Genomic DNA, 16,449 nt, shown 5'->3' on the forward strand with positions numbered 1-16,449 from the left:
ACTTTGCTTATTACAATTTAAAACAAAAAGAAAGAAAGCCAGTGGCTATGTGTCAGCCGTGGCTCAGTGAGTAGCACCTGCAACTCTGAGTCAGAAAATTGTGGGTTCAAGTACCACTCCAGAGACTTGAGCACAAAAATCTAGGCTGACCCTCCCAGTGCCAGGACTGAGGGAGTGCTACACTGTCGGAGGTGCCCTCTTTTGGACGAGACATTAAACCGAGGCCCCGTCTGCTCTCTCAGGTGGATGTAAAAGATCCCATGGCACTATTCCAAAGAAGAGCAGGGCGAGTTATCCCCAGTGTCCTGGCCAATATTTATCCCTCAATCAATATCACTAAAAACAGATTATCTGGTCATTATCACACTGCTACTGGTGGGATTGAATGCACAAATTGGCTGCCATGTTTCCTACATTACAACAGTGACTACACTTCAAAAGCACTTAATTTGACGTAAAGCGCTTTGAGACGTCCTGTGGTTGTGAAAGGCGTTATATAAATGCAAGTTTTTCTTTACATTTCGGAGTTTCTGGTCATCTGCAAACTTTAAAATTTGCTACATAAATGCAAGTCTTTTTAAAAAAAAAACAGATTTCAATGTACATTTCAATTATTTCTTTTAAAAATTGGTCTAAAGAAATCTCAAAACGTGACCATACTCAAATGTCTTTTCGCTCCAGTATTTCCGATGACTGATTTTACAGTGGGTGTTGTCATATGATTTTACTGTGGGTGTTGTCATAATTAAAAACATTCTCTTGCATCTAGCAGATTAGGCTCGGGTAACAAATTCACCTCTCGGGTTGAGAGAGAAATACTTGTGTGTGAATATCTTCCAATGGTATTTGAATTTAGGTACAGTCTGTTGTACGGGGCTGTGGAGCATTCATCTGAGTTAGCAGGACTCGGGTGGTGCAGCCTTTGGGGCGTAGCTGAACTCTACGTGAGAGAGAGGTTTAAAAAAAAAAATCAGACAGGCTTCCTCATTGCCCTGTGAACCTTGCCGGAAAGTGCGTGTTGTGGGGATGTTGAAGTGAGGACAGGATATGGTTTGGTTGTGATGACCTCTGTTGTCGAATAACTGATTGGCATTCATTATCAAGCCTCGCAACTGAGGAATGGCTGGTTGGGCGAAGAGACCAAAAAGCCTCTAATGCCCTTGGAACCTGAGCAAGTAGTGGCACCTGCAGAAGAGCAGGTGAGAAAATTGGAAGAAGGTGAACCATTCTGGACTGTGAAAGATGAACTTGGGCTATTATCATTGCCATGGCAGCAGATAAACCAGTGATCGCTGACGATTTGATACTATGAAATAATAATAGGTGTCAGCTGTGGCTCAGTGGATAGCACTCTCACCTCTGAGTCAGAAGGCTGTGGGTTCAAGTCCCACTCCAGGGACTTGAGCACAAAAATCTTGGCTGATACTCCCAGTGCGGTGCTGAGGGAGCGCTGCACTGTCGGAGGTGCCGTCTTTCGGGTGATGTGTTACAAGGCCCTACCTGCTCTCAGGTGGATGTAAAAGATCCCTAGGCACTATTTCGAAGAAGAGCAGGGGAGTTCTCCCCAGTGTCCTGGCCAATATTTATCCCTCAATCAACATCACTAAAAACAGATTATCAGGTCATTATCTCACTGCTGTTTGTGGGATCTTGGTATGTACAAATTGGCTGCCATGTTTACCACATTACAACAGTGGCTACACTTCAAAATGTGCTTCATTGGCTGTAGTCATGAAAGGCGCTATATAAATTTTCTTTAATAAGGGAATCATTTCTATTAAACTCTACTGTGTTTCCTTCCCCCTACAATTCAGATGGGCCTTTTTTGTCTGTCTGGTTTGATTTGTGGATTATCAGATGTTAAAAGCTGTGTTTTTTTTTGTTCCTGCTTTCAGGGAACCTTTTTTCTTCCAAGGTTGCGAACAATAAATGGCAGCGGCCGCCAGCACCAAAGATCAACTCTCAAGCAGATACCGTCACCTTCCAGCAGGTGGAGCTGGAGCACTATGTGGGTAAGTGATGGGACCGAGGGGTTGGTGGGGAATAGAAAGCTTCGGGCTCGGAGGAACCTTGAAGGAGTTTGAATTCAAACCTCCCCCCTCCCCTTTAGACTTTGTGTCATCATCTCAAACCTGTACCAAAAAGCTGCCAAGGCTGGGGCTCAATTGAAAATGTCAAAACTGAGCTGTATAGATTATATTATGGGATATGGAGCCAAGGCAGGTAGGCTGAGTTAAGATGCAGATCACCCACAATCTAATTGAATGGCTGAATGGCCGCCTCCTGTCTTATTGTGAATGGCACTTTTGTGACCATCAGAAAAAGTGGAGGAGAAAAGGCCACTTGGTCTATCAAGCTCATCCCTGTGGTATTTCAACACGCCCAGTCCAGCATCCAACAACACCTTGCAATCCCCTCGCCTCTTTAATTCCAGCACTTTTTGGGATGATCTATCAGGTAGTCATCTTTTGAGTAAAGAACATTTTTCGAAGAGTTTAAAATTATATTCTCTTCTATTGGTTTGGCTGACCGATATCCCGGATTCATCTTATCTGATTCATCATACCATGATAACTTAGTAGATTATCTGCTCATTATGTCATTACTGATTGCTGTGCTGCAAATTGGCTGCCATGTTTATTACAACAACAAGTTTTATATAGCACCTTTAACATAATGAAACGTCCCAAGGCGCTTCACAGGAGTATTTTTATCAAATTTGTATCGCATAAGTAGAAATTAGGGCAGGGGCTTGGTCAAAGAGGTAGGTTTTAAGGGGTGTCTTGAAGGAGGAAAGAGAGGCGGAGAGGTTTAGGCAGGGAATTTCAGAGTTTAGGCACAGCCACCATTGAGCAGTTATAATCAGGGACACTCTGGAGGGTAGAATTAGAGGAGCACGGACATCTCTGGGAGGGATTTCAAAAATGCTTCATTGGCTGTAAAACGCTTTGGGACGACCTGAGGTGGTGAAAGATGCTATATAAATACAAGTCTTTCTTTCATGTAGACCATTGTCAAAAACGAGATTGTAGGCAACGTTCCCGCTAATTTCTTTTTGGGTGCATGGCCCCTTTAACAGGCTGCGCGGCCCATTCAAATTTCCATGCATGTGCGGTTTTCCATTGTAAACCCGCTGAGGGACCTCCAGACCGTTGCCCGGCCGCGCAGTTTAATGGGAGCATTGATCGTAGGGGCTGTTTTATTTGTAGCATTGTGAAAGAAGTCGAGGTTTGTTGAGCAGGTTGCTCCCCTCCTAAATCCTTACTGGCTGTTGCTTATAAAGCTTCTGCACAACTTAATATTTTGTGTGCTTTGGGTCTGGCTCAGATTTGTTCCTCATTTTAAATATATTTCTCGTCCTGCCGATTCTATCATTACTCTAGCCAGTGCTCGGCAAATTTCCTCCGTAGTCTCTTTCGGCACCCTACGATGTATGCCATCTGGCTCAGGAATTTGCAAGTCTTCAGTCCTTTTAACTTAACTACTACCTCCTTGCTGACATCATAACATTTCTGAAATGCTTTTCATATCACAATAATCGGATAGCGAACTATTTTCCTTCCAGGTGAACATTAATTCAACTATTTCCCCTTCAGTAGCTTGTTACGCCACCAATATTACTTTGAGAATTTACTCCCTCTCTAACTACTAGAATCATAGAAAATTACGACACAGGAGTAGGCCATTCGGCACATCAAGACTGCACCGCCATTCAATGAGTTCATGGCTGAACATGCAACTTCAGTACCGCATTCCTGCTTTCTCGCCATACCCCTTGATTCCCCCTAGTAGTAAGGACTACATCTAACTCCTTTTTGAATATATTTAGTGAATTGGCCTCAACAACTTTCTGTGGTAGAGAACACTTTCTTGTGTATTCCTTCTAAATGTGACATTTTTCCCCCTTTTGGGCTTTGCCCAGTCTGCTTTTCTTCCTTATTGGGGGAGTGCAGCGAAGGTTCTCCAGACTGATTCCCGGGATGGCAGGACTGACATATGAAGAAAGACTGGATCGACTCGGCTTATATTCACTGGAATTTAGAAGAATGAGAGGGGATCTCATAGAAACATATAAAATTCTGACAGGATTGGACAGGTTAGATGCAGGAAGAATGTTCCCGATGTTGAAGTCCAGAACCAGGGGTCACAGTCTAAGGATAAGGGGAAAGCCATATAGGACCGAGATGAGGAGAAACTTCTTCACTCAGAGAATTGTGAACCTGTGGAATTCTCTACCACAGAAAGTTGTTGCGGCCAGTTCGTTAGATTTATTCGAAAGGGAGTTAGATGTGGCCCTTACGGCTAAAGGGATCCAGGGGTATGGAGAGAAAGCAGGAATGGGGTACTGAAGTTGCATGATCAGCCATGATCATATTGAATGGTGGTGCAGGTTCGAAGAGCCGCATGGCCTACACCTGCACTTATTTTCTATGTTTCTATCTCCATTTCCATTTCTTAGTTCATCCATTCTGTACACTGGTTCAGCTTACACTTGGTGTTCCTTATGAAATATTCGAGCCAAGGTATGTAACACAGTTTAAAAAATATTCAAATTTTCTTCAACTGAGTCTTCTCTGCAGTGCCTCCTGCTTAATTAATTCGCCCCTCATTCCATTAACATTTGCTGCAGCGTGTACTTCTATCCTGATCCTTGCTGGCAATTGATCCATAGAATGAGAAGGCTGTCCTGTGAGAAGAGATTGAGTAGATTGGGCCTATACACTCGAGTTTAGAAGAATGAGAGGGGATCTCATTGAAATATAATTCTAAGGGGGATTGACAGGATAGATGATGAGAGGCTGTTTCCTCTGGCTGGAGAGTCTAGAACTAGGAGTCATAGTCTCAGGATAAAGGGGTCGGCCGTTTAAGACTGAGATGAGGAGGAATTTCTTCACTCAGGGTTGTGAATCTTTGGAATTCTCTGCCCCAAAGGGCTGTGGATTCCAAGTTGTTGAGTATATTCTAGGCTGTGATAGATAGATTTTTGGACTCTAGGAGAATCAAAGGATATGGGGAAAGGGCAGGAAAGTGGTGTTGAGGTCGAAGATCAGTCATGATCTTATTGAATGGTGGAGCAGGCTCGAGGGACCGAATGGCTTAATCCTGATCCTATTTCTTACATTCTTCTGCAATGATTGCCAGATGATCTAAAATTTCAGTACATTAGCGGATTTGACTAAGAAAGCACTGAGTCACAAAGGCTTGTGCACAAGCTATATTGGCGATGTCTCAGAGGATTAGAATTTGACTATCTGTGGATCTTCACCAGATTTGCTTATTTCAGGCATGTTTCAGAAATAGTTCAGGGCATTGAGATCTGATGCTTTACAGGAAGGTTCAAAGTTGTTGCTGTTGACCATAAGTTCCGCTAGTTACAGGTCTGTCAGCAGTGGTTCATAGTAGACATGTAAAACTCAGTCAAGGGCACTGGAGGCCTAGGATTTCAGTGAAAGGTGATGGCTGTGTGAGAACAGTTTGAACTGCATAACATTGGGATGAAGGACTGGTGCCTACAGGTCTGACATGGGAGGGAGAAATTTGAGGTGATACAATGGAGCATCACACAAGAACTGTATTGCACAACATTAGAGCGTGGTGACTTGGAAGTGTGATCTTTTCCTTCTCGTAGATTAATTGATGTCAGTAGAAAGAATTAATGAACTTTCCTTAATGTGGTGCCTTCATACCTCCAGGGTGTCCCAAAGTGGTTCATAGCAAATGAATTAATTCTGAGGTGTAGGCACTGTTGACGCCGCAGCCAATTTGCATGCAGCAAGCTCCCGCAAATGAATGTCTGTTTTTAATAACTGTGATTTCCATTCTCTTGAAGGATCCTATGTTGCTGGAATGCCTGGGAATAAACAGGGGCCAGTTCCTGTTACCCGAATGTTTGGAATTACAATGGAAGGAAACAGTGTCTGCTGCCACGTGCATGGTTTCCTGCCCTACTTCTATGTTCAAGCACCACCTGGTAAGATTTTGTAAACCATAGTACTTTTGGAGAGAGTTTTATCAGTTTGTTGATGCTGTTCTGAAGCACCCTTTCCACTTTAGTTGCCAAGTGTCAGCATCAAGTACCTCTAGGTCAGATATAACACACACGAGCTGCAGTGTAAAGTCCTCTCTATTTTGCCCCAACAATGTGCTCAACCCCAACCTCAAATTGTACCAGTGTGGATTTGTTGAATCTCCCAAACCAACCATCCTTTTTGCCCCTCTGAGTGAAATTGCCTATTTTGTGCTCAATTATAGCCAATTTTTATTGAGGTTTTACATTGGGGATGGTGCTAATAAGCTGCTCAGTGCTCCTAGAATCTCCCGGTTGGAAGATATTCCCAGGTTAACTTACTAGAATGCTAGTGCTTTCATTCATACTCCTTCAGGTTCTGATCGCTCGTCCCTATTGCATGTTGCATTCTGTTGGCCTGAGAGGTTGGCCCTAAAAACGTATTTATAGAAACACAGAAAATAGGCGCAGGAGCAGGCCATTCGCCCTTCGAGCCTGCACCAAAATTCAATATGATCATGGCTCATCATGCAACTTCAATACCCCACTCCCGCCTTCTCTCCATGCACCCTGATCCCTTTAGCTGTAAGGCCACATCTAACTCCCTTTTTAATATATCCAACGAACTGGACTCCACAACTTTCTGTGATAGAGAATTCCACAGGTTCACAATTCTATGGGTGAAAAAATTTCTCCTCATCTCGGTCCTATATGGCTTACCCCTTATCCTTAGACTGTGACCCCTGGTTTTGGACTTCCCCCAACATCAGAAACATTCTTTCTGCATCTATCCTGTCCAATCCTGATAGAATTTTATATGCTTCTATGAGATCCTGTCTCATCCTCTAAATTCCAGTGAATACAGGCCCAGTCGATCCAGTCTCTCCTCATATGTCAGTCCTGCCATCCCGGGAATCAGTCTGGTGAACCTTTGTTGCACTCCCTCAATAGCAAGAACGTCCTTCCTCTGATTAGGAGACCAAAACTGCACACAATATTCAAGGTGTGGTCTCACCAAGGCCCTGTACAACCGCAGCAAGACCTCCCTGCTCCTATACTCAAATCCTCTCGCTTTGAAGGCCAACATGTCATTTGCTTTCTTAACTGACTGATGCACCATGACATGTATAGAATAGTACAGCACAGGAGGCGGCCATTCGGCCCATTGAGTCTGCGCCATCCCTTTTGTTCCACTCCCCCTGCTATTTCCTCATATTTATCCAATTCCCTTTTGTAAGCTACTGCTGAATCTGTTTCCACCGCCCTATTTGTATTTGTGATGCTGGTAAGGTCCCCCATTTATTGGTTGCCCTGAGAAAGTGGTGGCTTGCTGGGCCACTTCAGAAGGCATTCAGAGTGTGTGAGAACTGGTGATACACACTAGGTAAGCTGGAGCCAATTGAACTGGCACAGCCATACAGAGTGACAGAGTTGAGTCCTGCGTAAGCCTCTGTTTGATTGCGGATGTGCTGTTCAGTGTTAAAACTACAAAGGCTACTGTCCCATCTGGCACTGCTTGAGTGGGTAAATAGATACAGACTTTTTGTTGGGTTAAAAGCTTGTTGTGGCCGATGTGTTTTACTTCTCTGGACCCTCTGAGCAGTCGCATTTGTAACCCTTCCCCCAGATTGGTTTCTGTTTTATTAATCGCGAAACGAAATTCCTGCCACAGGTTTCGGTTCCGAACACCTCCGTGATTTTCAACGAGAGCTGAATACAATTGTGATTAAGGACATGAGATCGAACAAGGACAACATGTCGCAAGTGGTACTGGCAGTTGATATCTGTCTGAAGGAGAGTAAGTATAAACTTCAATTGTATGGCTCCTGCAGTTCCAATGGCAGGGAAACCTAGGAGCAGGGCCAAAGCCTATAATGAAGAACCCCTTAAAAGTTAAAAATAGTAGGATAGAATGAGGTAAAACAGAAAGAGGGATAAATTCGGTCGTGCCTCTGTTGTGGTGTTGTCCCGGGCGGAGCGGTAAACATTGCGCCGGCAAATGGTTTGCGTCTGCCACCACAAAATTCATCAGCTGGACCCGGAGTTTGGAGCGGAGCGCTAAGGGAAGCGTTGCACACTTCTTTTGGGGCGCTAGGCCGGCTGAGCAAGTGATGGGGAGGTGGTGGGGGGGGATGGGATGGGGGGTGGAGGATGTGGAGGTGGTGGGGGGGGGGGATGGGGTGGGAGGTGGAGGTGGTGGTGGGGGGGGGGATGGAGTGGGAGGTGGAGGATGGGGAGGTGGTGGGGGGGGAGGATGGGGAGGAGGTGGTGGGGGGAAGGGGGAGATGGGGAGGAGGTGGTGGGGGGAGGGGGAGATGGGGAGGAGGTAGTGGGGGGAGATGGGGAGGAGGTAGTGGGGGGAGATGGGGAGGAGGTAGGGGGAGATGGGGGAGGAGGAGATGGGGAGGAGGTAGGGGGGAGATGGGGAGGAGGTGGTGGGGGAGATGGGGAGGAGGTGGTGGGGGGAGGGGGAGAGAGAGGGGGGAGGTTGGGGGGGGAGGAGAGGGGGGAGGTGGGGGGGGAGAGAAGGAGGAGGTGGGGGGGGAGATGGGGAGGAGGTGGTGGGGGGAGGGGGAGATGGGGAGGAGGTGGGGGGGGAGGGGGAGATGGGGAGGAGGTGGGGGGGGAGGGGGAGATGGGGAGGAGGTGGTGGTGGGGGAGGGGGAGATGGGGAGGAGGTGGTGGTGGGGGAGGGGGAGATGGGGAGGAGGTGGTGGTGGGGGGGGGGGAGATGGGGAGGAGGTGGTGGCGGGGGGGGAGATGGGGAGGAGGTGGTGGGGGGGGGGAGATGGGGAGGAGGTGGTGGGGGGGGGAGATGGGGAGGAGGTGGTGGTGGGAGGGGGAGATGGGGAGGAGGTGGTGGTGGGAGGGGGAGATGGGGAGGAGGTGGTGGGGGGAGGGGGAGATGGGGAGGAGGTAGTGGGGGGAGGGGGAGATGGGGAGGAGGTGGGAGATGGAGGTGGTTGGGGGGGGGAGAGATGGGGAGGTGGTTGGGGGGGGGGAGATGGGGAGGTGGTTGGGGGGGGGGGGAGATGGGGAGGTGGTTGGTGGGGGGGAGGTGGTTGGTGGGGGGGAGGTGGTTGGTGGGGGGGAGGTGGTTGGTGGGGGGGATGGGGAGGTGGTGAGGTGGGGGGGAGGGTGGTGGGGGGGAGGAGGGGGAGGTGGGGGGGTAGATGTGGGGGTGGGATGGTGGGGAAGGAAAGAGAGGGGAGAAAGGAGAAAGGGGAGGGGGGAAGGAGAAAGGGGGGGAGATGTGGTGGGGGGAAAGGGGAGGTGAGGGACGGGGGATGAGGGGTGGGTGGAGATCCTGAAAAAAAAAAACCCACCAAAAACATTCCCAATGCCACCACAACATAAATCGGAAAATAAATCAATCACATTTACCTCAGGTCGACATTACTTGACTCGCTCCTGCCGCTACAGCTTGGAACGCCAGCTTCCCGCCAGGGCACGTAATGGGGCGCTAAGGGTCTGGTGCGAACCAAATACAGAACCGGTGTCGTAGCCACGGACATTGCACACCGGCTCGCCACTTCGGGGCGCTAATGCTTCGCGCACTCCTCAAAACTGGCCCCAAATATCCTGGCGGGGCACTGGAAGCTGGCGGCCCGGCCGGAAGTGCTTACTGCCACCATTGCCGCAGCTCCATGGCGCAAACAGGGGCGGCAGAAGACCGAAAATCCAGCCCCAAGTCTTTCTGAATTTGAGAGCCTGTGGATTGCCACAGGAAGGGAAGGCTAAGGGGGGGGTAAGGCACTTTTGGTTTCCAGATCCTGGGGAAGAATGAATTCTAGCAGTAGATGACTTGATGTGAGCTGGGGATAAGGGTGTCACAACTGGCCTGAGCACTCCTGGGCCAGGACAAGGAAAAATCAGGCAAGGTTGCGACCAATGTTCCCTCTAATTTTTTTTTGTGCGCTGTCCCTTTAAATGTGCTGCAGTGGCCGCACGCGCAGGTTATCTTCACCGGCAGCAACACCTGGTGAGTGGCCTGCGCGGGACCTCCGGATCGCAGCCGTGCACCTTAGCGGTAATGTTGGTTTTGACTCACGATCACTGTCTGTGAGCCCTGCTGGAAAGTGCGCGTGGACGGGTCTCAAGTGAGCACATGCTTAGGCTCTGCTGTGAGGTCGGCTACGGTTGAATAGCCTGCTGAAACTCGCTCTACAACAGTTTGCATTTAATATTAAGAACATAAGAAATAGCAGCAGGAGTAGGCCATACGGTCCCCTGCTCTGCCATTCATCATCATCATAGCAGACCCCTGGAATCGAGGAAGACTTGTTTCCACTCCCTAAGTGAGTTCTTTGATGGCTGAACAGTCCGATACAAGAGCCACAGACCCTGTCACAGGTGGGACAGACATTCATCGAGGGAAGGGATCGGTGGGGCTGGTTTGTCGCGCGCTCCTTCCGCTGCCTGCGCTTGGCCTCTTCACGCTCTTTGTGTTGAGACTCGAAGAGCTCAATGCCCTCCCGGATGGACTTTTTCCACCTCGGGCGGTCTGCGGCCAGGGTCTCCCAGATGTCAGTGGTAATGTCGCACTTCACCAGGGAGGCTTTGAGGGGGTCCTTATAACGTTTTCGCTGTCCTCTTTTGGCTAGTTTACCACGAAGGAGCTCCGCATAAAGCATTTGCTTAGGGAGTCTCGTATCTGGCATGCGAACTATGTGGCCTGCCCAGCGAAGCTGATCGAGTGTGATCAGTGCTTCAATACTGGGGATGTTAGCCTGGTCGAGGACACTGATGTTGGTCCGCCTGTCCTCCCAGGGGATTTGCAGGATCTTACGGAGACATCGTCGGTGATGTATCTCCAGCGACTTGAGGTACCTTCTATACATCATCCATGCCTCAGATCCATACATGAGGGCGGGTATTACAGCCCTGTAGACCATGAGCTTGGTGGTAGATTTGAGGGCCTGGTCTTCAAACACTCTTTTCCTCAGACGGCCGAAGGCTGCACTGGCACACTAGTGGTGATGTTGAATCTCCGCATCAGTGTCTGCCTTTGTTGATAAGAGGCTCCCGAGATATGGGGAATGGTCCGCGTTGTCGAGGGCCGTGCCGTGAATCTTGATGATTGGAGGGCCATTCAGTAAGATCATGGCTGATCATCGACTTCAACTCCATTTTCCCGCCCGATCTCCATATCCCTTGATTCCCCTAGATTCCAAAAATCAATCTATCTCAGCCTTGAATATCATCCACAGCCCTCTGGGGCAGAGAATTCCAAAGATTCACCACCCTCTGAGTGAAGAAATTCCTCCTCATCTCAGTCCTAAATATCCTACTCCTTATCCTGAGACTGTGAGCCCTGGTTCTAGACACTCCAGCCCAGGGGAAACAACCTCACCGTACCTACCCTGTCAATTCCCTTCTGAATTTTGTACATTTCAATGAGATCACCTCTCATTCTTCTAAACTCCAGAGAGTATAGGCCCAGTCTGCACAATCTCTCATCATAAGACAGCCCTCTCATTCCAGAAATCAATCTGGTGAACCTTCGTTGCACCGTTTTCAAGGCAAGTATATCCTTCCTAAGATAAGGAAACCAAAACTGTGCGCAGTACTCCAAGGCCCTGTACAATTGTAGCAAGTTCCTTACTCTTATACTCCAACCCCCTTGCAATAAAGGACAACATGCCATTTGCCTTCCTTTTGTTGTACCTGCATTCTAGCTTTCTGTGTTTCTTTCACAAGGACACCCAAATTTCTCTGGACACCAACATTGAAAACATTAATACAGTGTTGTCTAGATTTGCGGGGAAGAAAGTCTTCATTGATGAGGCTGCCTGCTCCACAGGTTCACTATGTTCAGAAGTGGTGGGGGGATAATAGATTTGTTCCGAAATTACTGAGGGAATGCTTTCACAAGGTGCATGATGTATAATTCCAGATATGTATGGCTATGGAGGAAACAAGAAGGTGCCGTTTCTGAAGATTACAATGGCGCTACCTCGTTTAATCGCCCCTGCTAAACGCTTGCTAGAACAAGGCTTCCGCTTTGGTTCAATCCCAGTGTGCAACTATCAGTCATATGAGGCCAACATAGACTTTGAAATCAGGTATATTTACTATTCCTGTATGTGTGTATTAAAACAATTTTACAAAGGAAGACTTGCATTTATATAGCACCTTTCACAACCTCGGACGTCCCTAAGTGCTTTACAGCCAATGAAGTACTTTTTGAAGTGTAGTCACTGTTGTAATGTTGGAAATGCAGCAGCCAATTTGCGCACAGCAAGCTCCCACAAACAGTAATTGGATAATCTTTTTTTTTAGTGTTGTTGGTTGAGGGATAAATATTGGCCAGGACACCGGAAAGAACTCTTCTTCAAAATAATTCCATGGCATCTTCTGTGTCCACCTGAGAGCTGACAGGGCATTTGTCTAACCTCTAATCTCTGACCGTGCAGCACTGGTAGTGTCAGCTGAATTATGTGCTCAATCTCTGGAGTGGGACTTGAACCCATGTCCTACCGACTCTGAGGCGAGAGTGCTGCCCACTGAGCCACGGCTGGCACATAAGTATTCAGGTGTTAGTTTTTTTTGAGGAGGAAGCATAATAGTCTAAACCTGTTTGAAACATGCAATGTTTTGATGCTGCAGTGTTGGGCCTTTGCCATTAGGGGCCATCTGTGAGCTACGGAAATGGCAGTGGCACCACTATTGACTGAAAGTGGGTACAGTTCCCCACCACTTACACTGTCTACGGTTATCATGGGCAGTCGCTTGTATCGATTAAATAGCGCTAACCATGACCGTAATCGATTACAAAGGCGCCGCTTATAACTTACTAAGCATGCTGACTATTCCAGGCTGTTCAATAAGTCCTTTGTACCTCGTTAATCCTCTGTATTTACCAATTTTAAAAAGCTCGGGCAAGGTCAGGGCTTCAAGCAATCTTCAATTTGTTTCCCTTTGAAGTGCGATGTATCTGCATGTAAATGACTAACTGCTCAGCTGTCTCCCTCTTGTGTACTCTTTTTGTTATAACCTAAATTTGGCTACTTATCAGCATGGCAGAGGCAATTGATTAGTGGAGTCTTTGACTGTCCTGCATCAAGCCTGTTTTTAAATAAAAAAGTTGTTTCTGTTTTTTTTGGTTTTACTGTGTATAGCGGGCAAATCGCGTTAACATCAACACACCCGCCACAAGTGAATGGGGCACTATACTTGATATTCCACAGGTCTGATGCCATTTTTAGTTGAGCCGGGCATGCTCTCAGCCCACAGTGCATGGTGAAGCTTCTCTCAGAGGGTCGTGAATCTTTGGAATTATTTGCCCCAGAGAGCTGTGGAGGCTGGGTCATCGAATATATTTAAGACGGAGAGAGACAGATTTTTGAACGATAAGAGAGTTGAGGGTTCTGGGGTGCAGGCAGGAAATTGCAGTTGAGGCCAAGATCAGATCAGTCATGATCTTATTGAATGGTAGAGCAGACTCGAGGGGCCAAATGGCCGACTCCTGCTCCTATTTCTTCTGTTCTTATGAAAGGCACTGTTAAAACGAGTGGGGTTGAATTGAAATTTTTTTTAAACTTGCATTTTCTCTTTCCCCCCACCCCCCCATCCCGTGGTAGATTCATGGTGGACAGCGACGTCGTTGGCTGTAACTGGATAGAATTACCTGCTGGAAAGTACCGGATAAGGGAAGAGCAACCAGCGGGAAATTCCAATGCAACGAGGGATAACCCCAGAAAGGTGTGTTCGACCAAAGGCTAGTTGTGTTGAATTTTTGGATGGGTGTGGAATGGAATTAATCTTTTTCAAAAACTTCTATTTTTCTCTCCTGAGACAATTTTTGGAAGGGTAGGCATGACGGTCACCTGTAAGCTGCGCTTTTTTCCTGTGTGGCATGTTTCTTTTAGTGCGCGGTCCCTTTAAATGTCCGCGCATGTCACCCCCACCCCCTTCCCTTTCTGAAATATTGCTGTTGCTTTGCCAAATAACGCACATCCTCTAACGTGCAGTCTTGCGAAATGGTAGGAATATGTTTAATGTGGCATAATCATCATAGGCAGTCCCTTGGAATCGAGGAAGACTTGCTTTCGCTCCTAGGACCCAAGTTTCCACAGGATAAAAAACGGGCGCCCCTCCGAGCTGGGCGCCCGGTTTTCGCGCCTAAAACGGCGCCAGAAAAAAAACGCGCTATTCTCGAGCGCTTTGCAGCTCCTTGTCTGTTTGGCGCGGCGCCCAGGGGGGCGGAGCCTACACTCGCGCCGATTTTGTAAGTGGGAGGGGGCGGGTACTATTTAAATTAGTTTTTTTCCTGCCGGCAACGCTGCGCGTGCGCGTTGGAGCATTCGCGCACGCTCAGTGTGAAAAAAACATTGGCACTCGGCCATTTTTGTTGTTCTTTGTAGCTGTTTAATTTTTGAACATTTTTTAATAAAAGCACATTGCAATCAGCACATCAGCACTGAGGCTTCTTGCAGCCTTCTCACTGTCTCCTTCCCCTCCCCACCCTCCACGGCAACAAACGGCGGTTTCCTCCCCCTCCCTCCCCTCCGCGGCGGCAACAAACCGCTGTCTCCTTCCCCTCCCTCCCCTCCGCGGCAACAAACCGCTGTCTCCTTCCCCTCCTTCCCCTCCCTCCCCTCCGCGACAACAAACTGCTGTCTCCTTCCCCTCCCTCCCCTCCGCGACAACAAACCGCTGTCTCCTTCCCCTCCCTCCCCTCCGCGACAACAAACCGCTGTCTCCTTCCCCTCCTTCCCCTCCCTCCCCTCCGCGACAACAAACCGCTGTCTCCTTTCCCTCCCTCCCCTCCGCGGCGGCAAACGGCGGTTTCCTTCCTCTCCCTCCCCTCCGCGGCAACAAACCGCTGTCTCCTTCCCCTCCTTCCCCTCCCTCCCCTCCGCGGCAACAAACCGCTGTCTCCTTCCCCTCCCTCCCCTCTGCGGCGACAAACGGCGGTTTCCTTCCCCTCCCTCCCCTCCGCGGCAACAAACCGCTGTCTCCTTCCCCTCCCTCCCCTCCGCGACAACAAACCGCTGCCTCCTTCCCCTCCCTCCCCTCCGCGGCAACAAACCGCTGCCTCCTTCCCCTCCCTCCCCTCCGCGGCGGCAAACGGCGGTTTCCTTCTCCACCCCCCGCGGCAACGAACGATGGCTGAAGCACTTTCACACAGGTAGGAAGATGGTTTATTTAATCTTTTCTTTGCTTATAAATGTTTATTCAGGTTAGATTTATTTGTGTAATATTTGTAGAAGTATAAATAAGGATTGATTGTAGAATTTAATGACTTCCCTTCACCCCTCCCCCTCCCCCCCCACCTCGTTCTGGACGCCTAATTTGTAACCTGCGCCTGATTTTTTAATGTGTTGAACAGGTTTTTTCAGTTCTACAAAAATCTTCACTTGCTCCATTCTACTTTAGTTTGGAGTACGCTTTTACTGTGGAAACTTTGAAATCAGGCGTCAGTGGCCGGACACGCCCCCTTTTGAAGAAAAAATTCTGTTCCAAAGTAGAACTGTTCCACCTCACTAGAACTGCAGAAAAAAAAATGTGGAGAATTGCGATTTCTAAGATAGTCCGTTCTCCACCAGTTGCTCCTAAAAATCAGGCGCAAATCATGTGGAAACTTGGGCCCCTAAAGTGAGTTCTTTGGTGGCTGAACAGTCCAATACGAGAGCCACAGACCCTGCCACAGGTGGGACAGACATTCGTCGGGGGAAGGAGGGGGTGGGACTGGTTTGCTGCGCGCTCCTTCCGCTGCCTGCGCCTGACCGCTTCACGCTCTTTGCGTTGAGATTCGAAGAGCTCAACGCCCTCCCGGATGCACTTTCTCCACCTAGAGAGGTCTTTGGCCAGGGACTCCCAGGTGTCAGTGGTGATGTCGCACTTTACCAGGGAGGCTTTGCGGGTGTCCTTGTAACATTTCCGCTGCCCACCTTTGGCTCGTTTGCCATGAAGGAGCTCCGAGTAGAGCGCTTGCTTTGGGAGTCTCGTGCCTGGCATGCGAGCTATGTGGCCTGCCCAGCGGATCTGATCGAGTGTGGTTATTGCTTCAATGCTGGGGATGTTAGCCTGGGCGAGGACACTGATGTTGGTGTGCCTGCCCTCCCAGGGGATTTAATAAGGCACCTGCAGGTCATATGGCAACTGGCTCAACCGAACACCTATTTCTGCTCGGCAATATTCAGAAAAACTTGCATTTATATAGCGGCTTTCGCGACCTCAGGGCGTCTCAAAATTCTTCACAGCCAAAGAAGTACTTTACTAAAGTCGTAGAATCATAGAAAATTACAATACGGAAGGAAGCCATTCAGCCCATCGTGTCTGTGCCGGTTGAAAAAGAGCTACCCAGCCTGATCCAACTTTCCAGCTCTTGGTCCATAGCCCTGTAGGTTACGGCACTTCAAGTGCACATCCAAGTACTTTTTAAATGTGGTGAGGGTTTCTACCGTTACCACCCTTTCAGGCCGTGAGTTCCAGAC

General features: G+C 48.6%; 1 protein-coding gene across 2 annotated transcripts in view; it reads left to right on the top strand.

Annotated features, from left to right (window-relative positions):
* The window catches only part of pold1 (polymerase (DNA directed), delta 1, catalytic subunit), a 142,597-nt gene that overhangs the window by 8,707 nt on the left and 117,441 nt on the right, over positions 1-16,449 (top strand). For both annotated transcript variants that reach the window (XM_070861771.1, XM_070861772.1), the window contains exons 3-7: positions 1,896-2,012; positions 5,831-5,971; positions 7,680-7,805; positions 11,904-12,072; positions 13,591-13,711. In XM_070861771.1, coding sequence (XP_070717872.1) covers positions 1,896-2,012; positions 5,831-5,971; positions 7,680-7,805; positions 11,904-12,072; positions 13,591-13,711 — 674 coding nt within the window. The remainder of the gene's footprint in view (positions 1-1,895; positions 2,013-5,830; positions 5,972-7,679; positions 7,806-11,903; positions 12,073-13,590; positions 13,712-16,449) is intronic.

The sequence above is a fragment of the Pristiophorus japonicus genome, chromosome 19 (assembly GCF_044704955.1).
Source record: "Pristiophorus japonicus isolate sPriJap1 chromosome 19, sPriJap1.hap1, whole genome shotgun sequence".
Lineage (NCBI taxonomy): Eukaryota > Metazoa > Chordata > Chondrichthyes > Pristiophoridae > Pristiophorus > Pristiophorus japonicus.